The following is a 19,260-nucleotide window of genomic DNA, read 5'->3' as shown; positions in this document are numbered from 1 at the left end:
CTAAGATATATTTATCCTTTTCCCTATATAGTAAAACTAGTAACATAAAAATGCCCTTCCAAGTTCCATCGAAGAGTGAGGAAGCTGCCCTGGGGTAAAAAGAGAAAATGGCAAAGAAAGCTTCATCAACGTCTCGAAACTCTGCTTCTGCTTCAACTCCAGCTTCTACCAACAGCTCCGTGACAACAACCAAAAGGAGAAGAACAAAATGGAGAAAAGAAAGGTTTTTTATTTTCCTTAAACGATTTTTAGGTTATTTTTGCTCTTTCTCTTTTGTTGCTCACTGTCCCATTTGTTTTCTTGATAATTACAGTCAAATGGTACTGAGGGTAAGATCAACTGGGAAAGTAAAGGCAAGTGGAGTAAAGCAGATCAAACCCACATCAGGGAAGAAACTCAAGGCCACTTTCAAGAAGAATATTGCAAAAATAGATGCCATGAAGCCTAAGAAACCCCCCACTGCTTTCTTTTATTTCTTGTATGTTCCCTTTACTGAAATTCCTTTAGTTTTTCTTTTCTTGCAATCATATCCTATTTTTCTATTTGGGGTTCTTTTTCTTTTCTTTGATGTATAAAATCATCTTAGTATAGCTTCTTGCTTATGAGAGTTACCCATGGAATTAATGCGTGCAAACTGGCCCGAACACTACGGTTATTAAAAAAGAAAGTATAGTAGCCTGCTTATTGTTAGCTCAAGCTATTAATATAATTGTTAGCAGGTAAATTTGTTACAAAGTGTGAATTATTGTGATGCGAGATGAAATGAAGATAGCTTGCGTTGATGGTACTGGGGGCTTGAGAAGTAGTACGTAGCCGTTACAAGTGGTTAAGAAGGTTGGGAATTAAGTTTATAATTTGTACAGTTGAGTCCCTCGTTAGTTTATGTTATAACTTTCTATAAATACATTGGTCCGTAAGTTGTCACTGTTGGGGTACTTTAGGTCCCCGTCAGAGTTAGTTATACCCCCTTGTCTTGTAGTGAGTAGTGGGGACTTATATATATGCTTGTAATCAGCTGAAAGGGTATCAATCAAAACCCTATTTTAATTTTGCCCTAGTTTTCTATCTTGTTTTCTATGGGGAGATTGACGAGGATGTCACACATCGTATTGAAGCGGGGAGGATGAAATAGAGGCTCGCATATGGTGTTTTATATGATAAGAATGTGCCACAAAGATTTAAAGGCAAGTTCTACATAGCGGTGGTCATACCGACTATGTTGTATGGGGTGAAGTATTGGCCTGTCAAAAACTCCCATGTACAAAAGATGAGAGTAACAAAAATGAGGATGCTGAGACGGATATATGAGCATACTGGGAGAGATAAGATTAGGAATGGAGATCTTCGGGATAAGGTGGGTAGTGTCTTCCGTGGTGGACAAAATGCGGGAAGCGAGACTGAGATGGTATATCCATGTGAAGAGGAGAAGCACAGATGCCCTAGTGAGAAGGTATGCAAAGTTGGCCATGGTGGGTCTGAGGACTGGTAGAGGTAGGCCTGAGAAATATTGGAGAGAGTTGATTAGGTAGGACATGACGCAACTTCGGCTTATCAAGGACATGAACCTTGATAGGAGGGTATCGATGTCGAGAATTAGGGTAGAAGGCTAGTAGGTGGTCAAGCGTCTCTTTTTCATGCCAGTAGCATTAATATTAGTCTCATATTTTCTTATCCGCAGAATTCTATTACTATATATTGTTTCTTTCGATTCGATTTTCTTATCATCTTTTCTTGCTGTTGTTACTTCTTCTTTTTCATCTTTCCTTGAGCCGATGGTCTATCGGAAACAACCTCTCTACCTTCACAAGGTAGGGGTAAGGTTTGCGTACACACTACCCTCCCCGGACCCTATTTTGTGGGATTACACTGGTTTTTTGTTTTTGCCGTCGTTGTTGTTGTATTTAATTTTTGATAATCGAGATTTTTCCGAGGGCCAGTGGCACATGGTTGGGAACTCGGTGGACTCCTCTACCCTTCTCCACTTAAGTCTAGGTTTTTGTATGCGGCAAGGTTCGAACCCTTGGTATGCCTCCACACATCACGCGCTAAGCTCTTATCACTAGACCAAAGCTTTGGGCAATGTTCTTGATGCCTTTATTATTGCTCTTTAGTTTAATTGAGTGTGCTTCCTTTTCAACAGCCTGTAGACCAGAGGGCAACAATTTTGTAGTAATTCTGCCCATTCCTGTAGCTTTCAGCCTCCATTGGTATGTGTTCTCCCCATCTAACATTTTAGTTTGAAAAACAACTCCTGGAATTCGGGTTCCAGAAGGGCATGTATCTTTAACAATTTCCACGTTAGGTACCACCTCAATTTTGTCCACTTTGGTAGCGAAATAGCAGAGTAAACCCATTTTTGAGGAACATATTAGGATTTCAGCTTCCTCTACGCGCGCAGATAAATCACCCAAATGTTCATTTCATCTTCATATGCAACCTTTTAGTGCATCACTCTTTCTGTTTTTAAATTCCTCAGCCATGCTTTACTCTAGTATCCTTCTCCAAGTCTCAAAACCACAAAAAAAGTTTCAGGTTCCCCCTTCTGATATGATGACCCTGCAAATATTAGGGACGGAAGATGCTACGAAAACTTTATTAGGAGTTTCTTGGGTGAGTAAACGATAAAAAAAAAGGAGTTTCTTGGGTGAATGGTGGTGCTGAAAATTCCACTAAAAGGGTGATGGAAGTAATAGATTAAGGGTTGACAGGGAAGTTGAAATAGCCATCGGTATGATGTTCTTCCTTCAAATGCCTTGCAATGGTGAATTATTACTTTATGGAAAACATCTCGGGCAACAGCGTTGATGTATTCTAATCCTGCTACTAGTAGTAGGCTGACAGGATACCTTGCATCCTAAGTTATTGGTCAGAATTTGGCAGTTTGGAATCGATTTGGACTGGCTAAAGTGGTTGAGGAAACCAAGTGAATGACTGAAAGACCTATATAGGGAACAACTTCTGCTTCAATCTGTCAACCAAAAATTTTACCCCTTTTTAGTACTCGATTTGAAGACAATTGAGCTGCATACACTGATATTTCTTAACTAAATAAAAAAGGAAGTACCAATCTCAGTAGTGTTTCACTTAGGAATTTTGCTCATTACAGGCTGTCTGCAAATCTTAGTCGCTTTTTCTTCAAGTAATATGAGATACCCCTAGAAAAGATAAGATTTCTTCATGAAGTTGTTTATATGTGTGGTATTTTGAAAAAAACTTTCATAAATAGAGCTGACAGGCTTAAAGTTCTTATTTCAGAACCAAAGCTATGAAAGAAGCATTTACACTTGCTCTCAAATGTGCTTGTATCATGGAAACTTGTGCTGCTGCTTCCATATCTGCCTTTTTTAAAACTCCAAATCTCTGATAATTTGGAGGAGCGTTTTTTACCCATTAACGGGGCCTTATTGCCTTGTAGATTTCCCCTTCTCCGATGTTCCTATTGGACAAGCTACTTGCTCCTCCACAGCATTAGAAAGTTTTGTATCTTCTAGCTGCAGAACCCAAAAAGTTTCTTATTGGATTTGATTACTCTAGCTTGGATATCTAGGTTTTCAATAAACCTCTCTACACCAATTAATTAACTCTACTCTGCTTGCCGCAAACTAAAAAGCTTTGTTTCTGTGAGTGTTTGCAACAGTGGCATCTTCACTCTTTTGTCTTCAGCATATATCTTGACAATCATACAGTTCCATGTTTACCGAGTGGCTGAAGAGTAAACATTTCCTGGTGAGTTACCTTTTTCTTTTGAGTAAGATTTTCCTCGTGAGTTTTAATTAAGGGTGTTTAACGGGCGGGCTGGGACGGGCTGGACACAAAAAAAATCAGCCCGTCCGTTTAACGTTGCGGGCCGTACTTTTTCGGGTTTTTTTTTGTCCGTCCGGGCTCGGGTTTAGCAGGTTGTTAGCGGGCCGTGGATTTTTTTTTTTTTAAAAGTAAATTTTGTTTTTCTTATTCAATGTTATTGATACTTAAGTGTTTGAAAACTTTTAAGGCTTAGAATTAAACTTTGAAGTTTAAAATTTTAAATTTGAAATTTGAATTTTATAATTTTAAAATTGAAATTTGAAAGTAAGTGGCTACAAAAAATTATTTAATAAGACCAATAGGCAATATGTAAGGATCAAGCTCCGAAGACTTTCATTTGATATTTTTATTGAATAATATATAATACTTCAAATTAAGTTGCAAGTTCTTTTTTGATTTTGTTATTTTTGAACTTGCAAATTAAAAGTTTACAACAATTATAAAAAAAGAAATAGTACATCACATGCTTTGCATCATTTTTGTAAGTTCATCCATGTCAACATGAGGTTCTTGGTTTCCGGCATTGGTTGAATCAGAACCATAAACCATTATATCTCTAATTTCTTGGTCTTCCGCTTCATCTACCTCGTCACGCCCTTGATTTCGTCGTTCTGATCTTATCCAATCTCTGAAGCACACTAGAATTTCCAAAGCGTTGCTATCCAATGAATGACGGGTATCTCCTAGTTGCTGTCTTGCTTGGCTAAATGTGCTCTCTGATGTGACTGTTGAAATCGGCACATTTAGCACGTCTCGAACCATGGCCGAAAGAACAGGAAATTGATTTGAGTTGCTCTTCTACCAACCCAGTGGTAGAAATTTCTTTGTGCGGGGCTCTGCTGACTTTTGCAAGTAGAATTGAAGTTCATCAATATTCCTGCTACTGGTTTGTTGATGCTCCCCTATTGTAGACCAAATCAAATAATCTTCAACACCATCATTATCATCCAAAGCACTGGTCCCAGATGTTGAAACTGAACTTGAAGGAATATTTGCATCTACAGCAGAAGAAGCATCAACAATGTTAGCATAATAATTATATAATGTTTCTAAATGTTTGTGTAGATCAGAAATACAAGTGTCAATATCAGGAGTTTCAGTTGGTCCAATATCCATTTAAGAATATAAAGCAGTGATTAATTGGCGACAAGTGGCCATTTTGATAGAAGGGTTTAAAAAAGCACCAATTAGGTAAATAGGGGGAATTGGGTAAAAATATTTTTTAAACTTATCTAGCATAGATTCAACAACAGAAGTATATCCTTCTTTCTTCTTCAAATTATGTAGTAAAAGAGAAATTTCAGCAATATGAACTAAACCATTTGCAATAGTAGGATAATAAGCTCCAGAAAACTCAAGTGTAGCCACATAAAATTTTTGTAAAAACTTTACATCTTCAATGACATCCTAAGTTCTAGATGTTAACAAACGGCTAGGATCGGTACAATGAGAATTAGCAACTTCAGTTATAGGCATTCTATATTTATAACAACATTTTAAGAATAAATAAGTATAATTCCACCTAGTAACTATTTCTTTAGGCATGAGTCTTGGTTTTAGTCCATAGTGTACACATTTTTCTTTAAATGCATTTAATCTAGCACTTCTATTATTTCCTTGAATTACACCAACAACTCTTCTAACTAAAGTGATATCATCTCTAAATAATTCAAGGCCACTCTTCACAATCAAATTATAAATATGACATGCACATCTAACATGAAATATTTCAGGAAGTGGTGGGTGTAGATGCAATTTTAATATTGTAATAGCAGCATTGTTGTTAGAAGCATTATCAAATGACACACACAAAACTTTTTCTGCAAGATTATAAGATATAGCAACTTCATGGATAGTATTACTTATAAATGCACCAGTATGACTTTGATCTTCATCATATTTAAAAGCAATAATACGTTTTTGCATACAAAAATTACCATCTATCCTATGGCATGTAACGGTCAAATAATCATTACCATTTACAGCACGACCAATATCAGAAGTAAGAGAAATTCTACAAGAAAGACTGGCGAACAAATAACGTATATATGTCTGATATTGTCCAAAAAGCTTAAAGATATCAGCTCTACAAGTACTTCTAGGAATACCTTTAAACAAAGAGTTATAAATTCTTTGAATATAAGTAACAAGATATGGTGAAGCAGCAAAACTAAAAGGTAAACAACCTAAAACAATCATTTTAGCTAATTCTTCCCGATCTTTCTTAATATCGTATTTACCCATTAACCCTCCAGTACCCGGGTTAAGTTTTTGTTGTCCATCTTCCTCATCTACTCCCCAATCAAGAGGGTGGTTGTCTACCATGTGCCTACGAAGTTGACTCGTTCCCCCTCCCTTACTGGTCTCATGTTTATAAATATCCTTACAAATTCTACATCTTACATAATTTTTATCTTCTTCTAGTCTGTCAAAAAAATTCCAACACTTCTTAATCTTCAATTCTTCTTAATAGGGAGGGGAGACCTACTTGTATTACCACGACTTCCACCCCTAATATTTTGAGTTTGACTAGCATTACCAGGTGTAGCTGGTGATGTTTCAAGATTATCAGGTGATGGAAATGAAATATCATCTAAATTATCATCTAAATCATCATCTATACCATAATTTTCTTGAAGTCCCTCATAATCTACATTTAAATTTTCACGTGAACTTTCAAAAATGTGTAAAACTACTAGAAGAACAAGCACCACCTCTTGATCTTTTGGAAGTTTTCTTACTACCACCTCTACTAGTGCACGCTTTTTTGGTTGCTCTAAATATATCCATTATGTAAATTAAATTAATAATTGTAAATAATAAAATAAATGTACACCAAAGAAGAGAGAGATATAGAACGAGTGTACCGGGATTCCGGATGCCGCACTAAATTTGATATCAAAAACCAAACTTCAATTGATAGATCGATACTTGATAGTTGATACCACACTTCAGTTGAATACTTGATATTTGATAATAATAATTTTGTAATGGCTAAACTAAATATTTGATGAAACTTGAAATAATAAGTAATTGAGAATTTAAGAACAATAATCAATAATATCAAGAGAGAATTAGAGTAGTAAGAGAGTGAATTGTGAGGAAAAATGAAGAAGGGGGGCTATTTATAGTTTTTAAAAGGTTAAAATTGTAATTTATCAAATATTAGGGGTGTGGGGGCTATTTTCTTAAGGGGTAGGCCGAAATGGCCATTTCTGCAAAAAAGGGCCGTTGGCCAACGGTCATATTTGAATTTGACCGTTGGCAACGGTATAAAAAAAAAAAAAAAATTTTTTTTAAAAAAAAACGTTAAAAATCGGGCTGAACCGGGCTGTAGCCCGTTAACAACCCGTTAACGGGCTTAGCCGGTTCCGGTGCACCGGTATCAAAAAATTGTTCGTTTGAAACCCGCTCCCCGCCCAACCCGTCCCAGCCTGCCCCCCGCTACAGTACCGGGCTGACCCGGGTTGTAAACGGGTCAACCCGGCCCGATTAACAGGTATAGTTTTAATCCAGGCTTCTTCGGAATAGGTCTTAGTCCTAAGGCCAACTTCTGACTGCTAATTTTGGATAAATTTCGCATGTGTCAATTAAACATGAACAGAGCCTTGAAGCAGCTGTAATTAGAACTGATGAAACTACCCCCTGCTATCTGTGGACACTTGTCTTTGACCTTTCCCTTGAACCTTGTCTGCTTCGGCTTCCGTATGGGAAGGAATTGCTCTAGTATATGAAGAGAGCAGGGGAAAAAAGTAGCTGAAACTTAGTGATTTCCTATTGTCAAGCTTTTGCTTGGCGACTGTTCTTGGTATATGGCTATATGCAAAAATTAATTTTCTGGATTCACTAACTTGACCATCTATCCAGCTTAGGTTTAGTGTCAAAGCCATTGGCTATGAATTGAGTGCATTAGAAGAGGCATCCTTTGAGTCTAAGCATTTTTATAATTTTTATGCAGTTCACTGAAAGAGGGGTCGTATGCATAAGTTAGCAGCCAAAATAACACCGTGGTTGGTTGAAAATTGCTATTCTTGGAGCATTACGTAGAATCCCTAGCAATAACCCTCAAGGGAAGGCTACACAAAGCATAGAAGTAGCAAAGTTGCTTTCAACCCAAACATGTCAATTCATAATTCTTCACTCAATGAATTGTATAGTGCTTAAACCTCAAGAATTTGCTAATGTTCCACCTCCTTAACGTAATGTAATTGATTAAGCAAGAAGTAACTGCTAGTGGTTCTCTGACAAGTGTGTGTTTTTAAGAAGGGAGATACATAGAAGCCAATTGAGACAAACTTAATGTTAATCCAAGTAAATATGAATCTAGAAACACAAATAGCAAAATATATACTGCAGTGGCTTATGAGAACAGATCTAAGATATAAGTGAAAGTGCTAAAGACGATAAAAGGTGCATCAGAGTGTTGCCAATAAATTCAAGGTCAGAAATGAAAATTTTGCGATTTAAGCATTAAGTCATCATTGTGTCATCCAACTTGCTTCTATGTAAGTTATTTCATACCTTACTACTACCCTACATCACCCTTCTAAACTCCTATGCCCTATGCCTTTAATCTTCTTTGAATGATCCTTTTACTCTTCTAAGGTGAGCAAATTCATGTTCTTTTCTTGCAGATGCTACCCTCGTCGTTTGCCTTTTAGTCTGATGATATAAACATATTGTTTTCCTATAACAAGATTCTTTTGTTTTGTATCTAGTGTTTCTGGGTGTCCCTGGCTAGACTCTTGTTGCATTGCATCTACATAGATTATTTGAAGCTCAAAAATACCCATATCTTCTATGTGTTCTGCTTACTAACCTATTCCCTTCTTTTAGTCTGATGATATAAACATATTTATTTCCTATCACAAGATTCTTTTGTTTTGTATCAAGTGATTCTGGGTGTCCCTGACCAGACTCTTGTTGCATTGCTTCTACATAGATTATTTATTCTTGAGGCGAAGGTCTTTCGGAAACAGCCTCTCTACTCTCCGGGGTAGGGGTAAGGTCTGCGTACACTCTACCCTCCCCAGACCCCACTTGTGGGAACTCACTGGGTTGTTGTTGTTGTTCCAGGGAGGACTTCCGTAAGGAATTCCAGGAGCAAAATCCAGATGTCAAGTCAATGCGAGATGTATGTGTCTCTTGAACCTCGATTCGATCTATTATTTTAACTAGTTTTGATTATATACGGCATTTTTCTCTTATTTTTCCAATGATGTTTTGCATTTATATCATGCTGCAGATTGGGAAAGCCTGTGGAGAGAAATGGAAAACAATGACATATGAGGTTTCTGTTCCCGAGCTAGCTTTTTCATTCTGTCTCTTTCTAGTTTTCTGCTCAGTTGTCTATCAGTGCATTAATTTTAGAGACGATTCTTCCTTATACTGCACACATTAAGCTAGCATTCCGAGGATGGTCCTTAAATTGTTGTCTAGCTTTTATTACATGCATGATCATGTCTTCTTTTGCGTTTGACATACGTGCGTCAAAGGGCTGTTATACGGGTACGGGTGCTTCATATGGATTCTTCAAAACAAACTAAAAATTAGTAAAAGACTGCACGTGCCGGTACCGTGTACTTAGACACAACTCATATTGGGTACATACCCTTAAACGAGTTTATGTAACAAAAGCCAATACTAGTTTAGTTTTATTTAAGTTGGCCTCCATTTTGGTGTTTTTCTTCCAGTAACTGCTGCACTAATATTTTGAACATGCAGTGAAGTTAATGACAAGCATTGTCTCTTCCATAACTTATCTGACCAAACAACTGCACTTGTCATTTTAGTTTTGCACATAAGAAATGAATAAAGCATTTGCTGCCTGGCATCAAGGAAATCATTTTCTGGTAACTTTTATGTAGTTGAGTTGAGGTTCTTTGTTTTAATCCACAATAGTTACTAGTGTTAGTAGAAGAACATCTCTTTGGTTACCTCAATTTGGAGCTTAGTTGCTCATTATATGGGTTGCTTTGATCGTGAGAGCATTTTAAATATGTTGAGTGGGAGAGATCAGAGCAATTAAATTGTTTCAGCATCAAGTCTGAAGCAGCCTTAAATTATGCTTTTTCTGACCAGATTAATCCAAATAGGTCAAGTTTTCTTCTTTGGTTGATAAACCAAGTTCATTTCTTTAATAATACCCCAAGATGGTGTCATAAGTATTTACAAAGTGAATGAGTCGCTAAACAACATTTATCAATCAAGTTTTTACAATCATCTAGGCATGAAGGTGCTCATTATTTACCCCATAAAAGAAGGGGAACAGAACGGATTCTTAATACATGTAATTATGGAATAATTTCCTGCTATTCTCATTCCAAATCGTCAAAAGCACACAACGGTATGGTCTTCAAATTGATCTGTTCTGCTTGCTAAATCTCTGTGATCTCGATCTGGTCGTCTTCTTCACCGTCCCTGAATCACCCGAACCATCTCAAACAAGGAGAGTTTGAGATTCCAATTGGTTCAAGTTCATAACCTATAAGAACTGGAAATTTTCTTCTGATCAGAGATCTCAAGAAACATTCTATGTTAAACCAAAGGGCCTATAGTTGTATATGAACTGGAAATTTTCTTCTTATCAGAGATCTCAAGAAACATTCTATGTTAAACCAGAGGGCCTAGAGTTGTATTGGGTGTATAAGCTACCGAATAATTGTAGTTTTTCAGTGGTTTGTCCATGAGGCCATGTTACAGAAGTAGGCTGTGGTGGTACCATCAACTACTTTTCCCTATATATGTCTTTCTATTTTGGATGTCTAGTCTTAACATTGCTAAAAAGGATTTTAGGGAGAAAAGCATTCTTTGAAACAACTTATGCCGTTGTTTTCCAATATGACTACCCATTTCCTATACCTAGGACCTATCATCCCCTAGTACCATCTTTCTTTATGATGGGTAATTATCCATATCTACTGGCACCTGAATTGCAACCAAACATGGTTAGATAATCAAGAATTATATCTCTTTGTGAACTCTGTGTCCTTGCTCCTATTAGGTGCAGGAGTAATGGAGCAATATGATCGATTGTTATCCATATTTAGCAGAACTGACTTGTGAGCAAACATGGGAAAAGTTAAATAAGTTTTTATCTCTGTGTAAACTTTGCGATACCCTTGCTTCTTTTTCGCTGAGTAATGGGTACTCCTGAAGTTGTACTAGTGAACCTGCAACACAACTAGTGAACTAGAGGGCACTGATAGAAAAGGATATCTGCTCTGTTTGGTAGACACTTTTTTTGTTTTTTATTGAAGGATATTTTACCTCTGTATTCCTTTATTTTTTTCTCTTTCAGAAGAAACGTTTTTTAAAAAACATTGCCTGAAAGTGTAGTGACCCCCCACTACCAACTTCCAATGCTTTTCTGCTTTCATCTTTTTTCTTTTGTCAAGTCATAGAATCCTTAAATTATTTAATCAGATAGTAGAAAAGTTCCTGCCGGCTTACTATTCACCAATACATTGGTGGCAAGCTTAGACAGGCACTAAAATACTAAGGAGACGGCTCACTTATGTGTCATGCCCCAGGAATGTAGCCTTCTACCTTGTTGAGTTTGCACTATTAGAGAGAATATATTTTAATCCTCTCCGCCATTTTCTTTCCCTAAGTTGTGGGGGCTAGACCTATCCTTTTAGCCAGAAGTGATCTTCTAAGATTTTCAGTCGCACATTACCTGATTCAAATCTATGGGATATGTTTTTGAAATTCCAAATCCAGCAAGTACCATTCAACATGGTACGTAGCGTAATTTCGGATCACCTGCTGAACAATTGAAAGGCTGTTGTCTGGACCGAGGAAACCCTGTATCGCTTCTGGGCTTCAGCAGATGATCCCCTTCCTAGAGATTAGGTTCCTTATCTTGTTACAAAATAAAAGTCCACAAGTTATCTGTACCAAACAACTAGTTCTAATTAAGTCCTCAATTTTTGCTTGATGAGCGGACTCCACGTTTGCATATTTGGGCCATATTGTATAATCTGTATCTGTTAAAGCGCTTGCTTCCTCCTGGAAATAGAGTTATGAAGATCCAAGACCATTGACATTTGACTTTACTGGTTGTAGGAAAAAGTGCATTACTATGATATAGCAACAGAGAAACGAAGAGAGTTTGATAGAGCCATGGCGGACTTTAACAAGAGAAAGGTAAGCTTGTGCTTCCCTTCCTAGTTTCTTTAATTCCTTAACTAGCGGTACTGCAGAAATTGAGGCAGTATTGTTCTTGCCATGTGATGGAAACTATGTGCAGGAAAGTGGAGAGTTTCAAGAGTTCGAAGAAGACTCGGATTTTGATGAATAGTTCAGTCATTGTTCGTAATCTTCAGATTTAGATGTTTGTTAGGAATAGTGGTATTTTGGCGTTGTTTCTGTATATCCAACTTCTCAGTCTATAGTCTCTCGACTTTATGACTTAAACACCTTGGGTGACTGAAAAATCCAGCTTTTCCCAACCAAACTAGAATCCACTTGCTCAACTATTGGTTCTCTATGTACAATCTTCTGTACATTAGCCTTCCAAGGTGTGTTTTATGTAAAACAACACTCGGGAAAATAGATGTTCGATGCAATATTCTTTGTGCATAGTGCTGCACATTTCATTCTAGTGGAGCAATCCTTTTCTTTGAGTGTATATTAAATCTTTAAGATGGTTGCAGTATTAAGCTTTTAAAAAAAAAGGTATAGCTGGTACTCATGGTTATGGTCTAATGCCTCAATAGCTAGGACATTCATCCTATGCCCGCTTTATGTTTTGGGAGAATGCTTTGCGACTTGCATTGTCCGCCTTGCACGTGCAAATGGATTTGATCACTTAGGATGAGCTAAATGTTTTCGTGCTGCCTGGCAATGAAAAGCTCGTGTTTCTTAGCAAAATAAAATGGAATTCTTGGTGCATCATAGGCTTAGTATTGTCATTGATGTTCTTTGCCAGCTAATGCATTATATCATTGATCATTTTGTTGATTTAATCCCGATTAATGATATGGTTACAATCCTCGTGTTGATTCCCCAATGTGATCAGGCAATACAAATGTAAAGCATTATATGCAGTATGCACTATTTTAACAAGTGAATTAAAAGGTAGCGGCTATGAGCCTATGACCACGCTCCTTCTAATTAACCTCACTGTGCTTCCAATTCCTTGAAAACTGATTTCTCTAGATTAGACCAAATCTTAGATGTAATAGCATGGGTTAGCCAGTTTTCGGACTGACAATCAAAAATAGTTGGCGTTTGTCAAGTCATTGAAAAATAGCCACTATTTTGCTGCAACAGAGATCGGTCCAGCATAATATACTGGAGTTTGGTGCACCTGTGTGTGAACTTCCAGCATATTATGCTGTACCGGCATACTTTGCTGGCTCCAGTATAATATACTGGAGTTCCAATATATTATGCTGGAGTATTTTCCGGATTTTGAACAGTGTTTTCTTTCAGATTTATCTTTACATAAAAAGTGGCTAAATTTCGATGACTTTTGAAACTGTGGCTATTTTTGAATGACCACTTGTAAATCTGGCTATTTTTGAATTTCTCCCCAAATCTTAGCCCAACCAATTACTGGGCCCTCTCTCATAAACTCATATGTTTTATTTTTTATATATAGCAAATTCACTAGGCAAGGTGCCTAGGGCTAGTATATATATATATATATATATATCAAAGCCAAAAAACAAAGTGTTGACAAGTCTTACAAAATGTAAAAGCATAGCTAGTGAAAATACATCGATCCTACTATCAAAATTGAGCAGGGTACTCGACATTGATATTACATTTAGAACTAGAGAATAACTATGAAAATGGATAATAAAAACTAGCCAATTAAAATGAAGTAAATTGAATCCCAAAGTGTGCTCCAAGAATTGTAGAATTGTCCGGTCATCATACTGCCTACTGGAGAATTGCACCTCCTAGCCACTCGACCAAATTGGTTCATTTGATGTATGAAATGTAGATGAATACCTGGTCTAACAATCCAGAAGCCTAAACCATACGTACAAGCAGTTTCATTCACTGTCCATATTTTATAGTCCATGTTGGTCATGCGATTTGTCATCCAATTTTTGCGTGTGAGCCTTGCATGAAGCCATGTAAACCATACTACTGCACCTTCCTCATGTATCATAAATGATGTAGGTGCTGGGTATTCTCTTCCAATTGAGTCCAAACATCCCGCAAAGTCAAGTGGAAACCCATGCCTCAATTTGTTGAAACTGGGCAGTACGTGCTTCATGCGGGTATCTTCAGGTATTGTGCATTGTGTAGCACTGTTGTTGACTTCTTCAAACATTTTGAATGAGCTAAAGGAGCAGTGGCCATGAGTACATATCTTCCAAGTATGATTTTCAGAGATAAGAAGTCCTAGCAGCTCCTTTTGATCCTTGCTTTTCATACTTGTGCCTACCTTTGACATCCCTGTATACGGTCGAAATAGATTTCGGCCTTCGCACGTCTGATCGAGTTCGAATGATAATCGATCGAAGTGAGACTTCGAGATGGGTTCCGAAGATGGAACAAACAAGCCTCGAACCCGAGGGCCCGATCAATGTCGAGTTCGATATTGTTATCGAGCTCGGATCCAAATCGAACTATGATGCAGAGTAAAGCTATCAAGCTTATGATCCAGAGACCAACCAACATTGACCCCGAATCAATTCAAGGGTCCGAGTCAGAATCGAGCTTAAGCCAAAGATCGTGAGCTCGAGTTAGAATCGGGCTCAAGCCGAGATCAAGAGCCCGAGTCAGATCAGACTCACAGACAAAAGCCGTTGTAATCCCACTAGATGAGAGAATCTTGGCAGAAATTGTGAAAAAGCTGATTTATCATGGATCTCCCACTGAGTATTTTTTAATTATATTTAAAGTAAGGTCCCTTTACTATAAAGAGGAGTTTTTATCATTTCTGGAAGGGCAGTTTTTGGAGCTTACATTGTAATTGAAGCACCATATTCTCTTATATTCGAGAGTTATTCTTTTAAGCCTCATAAACTGATTCATCTTGCTTAGTCCCAAAAAATTGCTTTCGTTACAACTGTGTTTATTTTGTTTTCTCTGCGATCCATATTTGATATTTCTTTTTATCCTTACAGTTTGTATTGAGCTATATCACATATCCTTAGAACTACGAATAAATTCAACTCTATCCGTTTTTTGGGTAAACAGTTTGGCACCCACCGTGGGGCTAAAGATAACAGTGGTTATTTGATACGAATCTTAAAAAACACGCCATTGTGTTTTGCGCTTGTTTCCGAAAATATCTTGAATTTCGGATTAGCTACGACTAACCAACAATCAAATGGCTTCATCGATCGATAACGGGGCCGGTCTTCAAGACGAAAACAACAACTTGACACCCAGTACTGAAAGACCACTTGTAAACGCCGTCGGAGCTGGAATCGGAGCGCCAATTGATATCAATTCGCATGTAGCCATCGAGGCGAACCTACATGCTGAACCCGAGAATAGCATCCATGGTGGCACTCGGTCTGCGGCTTGAGATACCCATAACGTCGAGGAAAACGACGGTAGCTTGCGTATGATTTTTGAAATGTTGCAAGCCCAACAGGCAGCAATAGCTCAGTTGCAGAGCCAAACCCATCTACAAAGCAGGCTGGAGCCCAATCCACCCCGAAAAATCACCCACTAACGGAACCAGCCATAGTGAAGTCAAATGAGCAAGAATCAGGGACTACTTCCGAAATTGCTAAATTGCTCGAGGAACTCACAAAGCGAGTCGAAGCCAACGATAAAAAAGTAGAAACTTATAACTCTAGGGTCGATCAGATCCCGGGAGCTCCACCAATGATAAAAGGGTTGGATTCAAAAATATTCGTGCAAAAACCTTTTTCCTCGAGCGCAGCCCCGAAACCAATCCCCAAAATATTCCGTATGCCCGAAATTCCCAAATATAACGGAACGACCGATCCCAACGAGCATGTCACTTCTTACACATGTGCCATCAAGGGCAATGATTTAGAAGACGATGAAATCGAATCTGTGTTGCTAAAACAATTTGGAGAGACCCTCTCGAAGGGGGCAATGATCTGGTATCACAACCTACCGCCAAATTCCATCGACTCGTTCACCATATTAGCAGATTCTTTTGTGAAAGCACATGCCGGTGCTATAAAAGTCATAACAAGGAAATCAGACCTCTTCAAGGTAAGACAAAAGGATAATGAGATGCTGAGGGAGTTCGTATCTCATTTTCAAATGGAACGAATGGACTTGCCATCAGTCACAGACGATTGGGTTGTTCAGGCTTTCATTCAAGGTTTGAATGAGCGAAGTTTTATGGCTTCACGGCGATTAAAGCATAACCTGATCATATACCCAGCCATCACATGGGCCAACGTGCACAATCGGTATCAATCAAAAATTAGGATTGAAGATGATCAATTGGGGCCTGAACCCGCTGTTCTAAGGGATACTAATCGGGAACGAGGTTCGATAGGGGATCGATACCAACCGTACAACGGAAGCCACAGAGTCAGTGAATCGAGACATAACCTCAGGCAAAATAACAAAAGAAGTGATCGAGGTCAAGGGTCCCTGGGGCTAATAAACAGAAGTAGTTTCGATAGGCCTGCCGGATCTAAGGAAGCACCTCGGTTATCGGAATATAACTTCAGCGTTGATGCATCCGCCATCGTATCGGCTATCAGATGCATCAAAGACACTAAATGGCCTCGAACCATGCAGACCGATCTTGCCCAGAGGAATCCCAATCAAATATGAGAATATCATGGCACCCGTGGCCACAGAACAGAAGATTGCAGGCAACTAAGAGAGGAAGTAGCCCGGTTATTTAACAAAGGGCACCTTCGGGAATTTTTGAGAGATAGGGCGAAGAACCATTTTAAAAACAGAGATTTCGACAAGCAAAACGAACAAGAAGAACCACAGCACGTCATTCACATGATCATCGGCGGCGCCGATACCCCTCAGGGACCACTGCTTAAATGCACTAAAACATCGATTGTGAGAGAAGAGCGATCTCGAACTCAAGATTACACACCCATAGGAACTTTGTCCTTCAATGATGAAGATGCAGAAGGAGTCATACAACCTCATAACGATGCACTGGTAATATCCGTACTCATGAATAAAATTAAAGTTAAGCATGTTGATTGATCCAGGTAGCTCGGCCAACATCATAAAATTGAAGGTCCTAGAACAGCTCGGCCTGCAGGACCAGATCGTACCCGCAACCCAGGTTCTAAACAGATTAAATATGGCATATGAAACCACAAAAGGCGAGATAATTCTACCAATAAAAGTGGCCGGAACCATCCAGGAAACAAAGTTTCACGTGATCGAAGGCGACATGAGATACAACATCCTTTTCGGAAGGCCATGGATCCACAACATGAGAGTTGTACCTTCGGCCCTACACCAGGTCCTCAAATTCCCAACACCGAGAGGAGTCAAAATAGTGTACGGAGAACAACCAGCCGTAAGAGAAATGTTCGCCGTCGAGGAAGCGAAACGAATATCCTCGCCTTCGCCAGTAAAGAGATCGGGCTCAGAAGGGGAACGAGATACCAAATAGCAATCACAAACATCGGCTTCGACCCAACCAGATAACCAGAAGATCAAAGAAGATGATGATCAGAGGGTCCCTCGATCCTTCGTGATTCCCGATGACTCTGACGCCACCAAATCGACAATTGAGGAACTAGAGCAAGTCACACTAATCGAGCACTGGCCAGAACGAAAGGTATACCTGGGAACGGGGTTGAGCCCCAAACTCAGGAAGAAACTTATTCAATTTCTTATCGATAACATTGATTGCTTTGCCTGGTCCCATTTAGATATAACAGGGATCCCTCCGTACATAACGACGCATCAGCTAAGCTTGGACCCTAAGTTCAGACCGGTGAAGCAAAAGAGAAAACCCCAGACCGAGGTAAAACACGCATTCATAAAAGACGAGATAACCAAACTTCTCAAGATAGGGTCCATTCGGGAGGTGGAATATCCCGAATGGTTAGCCAATATAGTTGTAGTACCTAAAAAAGGGAACAAACTTAGAATATGTGTGGACTATAAGGATTTGGACAAAGCATGCCCCAAAGATTCTTTTGCGCTGCCCAACATCGATGGCATGATCGATGCCACGGCCGGTCACGAGATCCTCACTTTTCTCCATGCCTATTCCAGGTATAATCAAATCCAGATGAACCCGGAGGACCAGGAAAAGACTTCATTTGTCACCAAATATGGAACATATTGTTATAATGTGATGCCCTTCAGGCTAAAAAATGCAGGGCTACTTACCAACGCCTAGTAAATAAAATGTTCGAAGAACAAATAGGTAAATCAATGGAAGTTTATATTGATGACATGATAGTTAAGTCCCTGTGCACAAAGGACCATCTGACCCATTTGTAGGAAACGTTTGAGATTTTGAGAAAATACAACATGAAGCTCAACCCCGAAAAATGTGCTTTCGGGGTTGGTTCGGGCAAGTTCCTCGGCTTCATGGTGTCAAATTGGGGAATCGAGATTAACCCCGATAAAATCAAGGCCATCGAAGACATCACCATTGTGGACAGCGTGAAAGCTGTACAAAGGCTAACGGGACGGATTGCAGCCTTAGGCCGATTCATTTCGAGATCATCAGATCGAAGTCACAAAATTTTCTCTCTACTAAAAAAGAAGAACGATTTCACTTGGACCCTGGAATGCCAACAAGAATTAAAGGAACTAAAACAATATCTGTCGATCCCACCACTACTTCACACTCCGAAAATAGATGAAAAACTTTGCCTGTACTTGGCTGTATCGGAAATCGCAGTAAGCGGTATCCTAGTTCGGGAAGAGCAAGGTATGCAATTTCCCATTTATTATATAAGTCGAACCTTAGGAGAAGCAGAAACTAGATATTCGCACCTAAAAAAGTTGGCATTTGCACTAATAAGCGCCTCTAGAAAGTTACGACCGTACTTTCAATGTCACCTTATATGCGTATTAACGACTTACCCACTTCGTAATATATTGCACAAGCCCAAACTATCGGGCCGATTGGCCAAATGGGCCGTCGAACTCAGTGGGTACGATATCGAATATCAACCCCGTACGACCATCAAGTCTCAAATTTTAGCAGACTTCGTGGCCGATTTCACGCCAACCCTCGTACCCGAAGTCGAAAAAGAACTCCTGCTGAAATCAGGTACATCATCGAGGGTATAGACCCTTTTTACGAATGGGGCTTCGAACGTGAAGGGGTCCGGGCTAGGCATAGTTTTAAAGCCACCCATGGGTAACACTATTAGGCAATCTATTAAAACTACCAAGTTGACTAACAACGAGGCAGAGTATGAGGCCATGATTGCAGGTCTCGAGCTAGCTAAAAACTTGGGAGCAGAAGTCATTGAAGCCAAATGTGACTCTTTGTTGGTGGTAAGTCAAGTAAACAAAACTTTCGAAGTTCGAGAAGATGTCACTTTGCAC

The 19,260-nt window shown here is 38.9% G+C and overlaps 1 protein-coding gene across 1 annotated transcript; it reads left to right on the top strand.

Annotated features, from left to right (window-relative positions):
- The first annotated feature begins 41 nt into the window (after positions 1-41).
- On the top strand, positions 42-12,403 carry LOC107812199 (high mobility group B protein 14-like). The gene is made up of 6 exons (XM_075234136.1): positions 42-223; positions 314-478; positions 8,881-8,938; positions 9,050-9,094; positions 11,872-11,952; positions 12,056-12,403. Exons 1-6 carry the CDS (start codon positions 108-110, stop codon positions 12,104-12,106), a joined length of 516 nt encoding a protein of 171 aa, XP_075090237.1. The 5' UTR covers positions 42-107; the 3' UTR covers positions 12,107-12,403.
- The last annotated feature ends 6,857 nt before the right edge of the window (positions 12,404-19,260 follow it).

Source organism: Nicotiana tabacum, chromosome 17 (genome assembly GCF_000715075.1).
Source record: "Nicotiana tabacum cultivar K326 chromosome 17, ASM71507v2, whole genome shotgun sequence".
Taxonomy (NCBI): Eukaryota; Viridiplantae; Streptophyta; class Magnoliopsida; order Solanales; family Solanaceae; genus Nicotiana; species Nicotiana tabacum.
This window is presented reverse-complemented; position numbering and strand designations above follow the sequence as displayed.

Excerpts from the sequence above, each read along its gene's own strand:
- LOC107812199 (XM_075234136.1), top strand. The coding sequence starts at position 108 with ATGGCAAAGAAAGCTTCATCAACGTCTCGAAACTCTGCTTCTGCTTCA. Across the intron at positions 479-8,880 it reads ACTGCTTTCTTTTATTTCTT|GGAGGACTTCCGTAAGGAAT; the intron begins GTATGTTCCCTT and ends TTGTTGTTCCAG. Across the intron at positions 9,095-11,871 it reads GGAAAACAATGACATATGAG|GAAAAAGTGCATTACTATGA; the intron begins GTTTCTGTTCCC and ends TACTGGTTGTAG.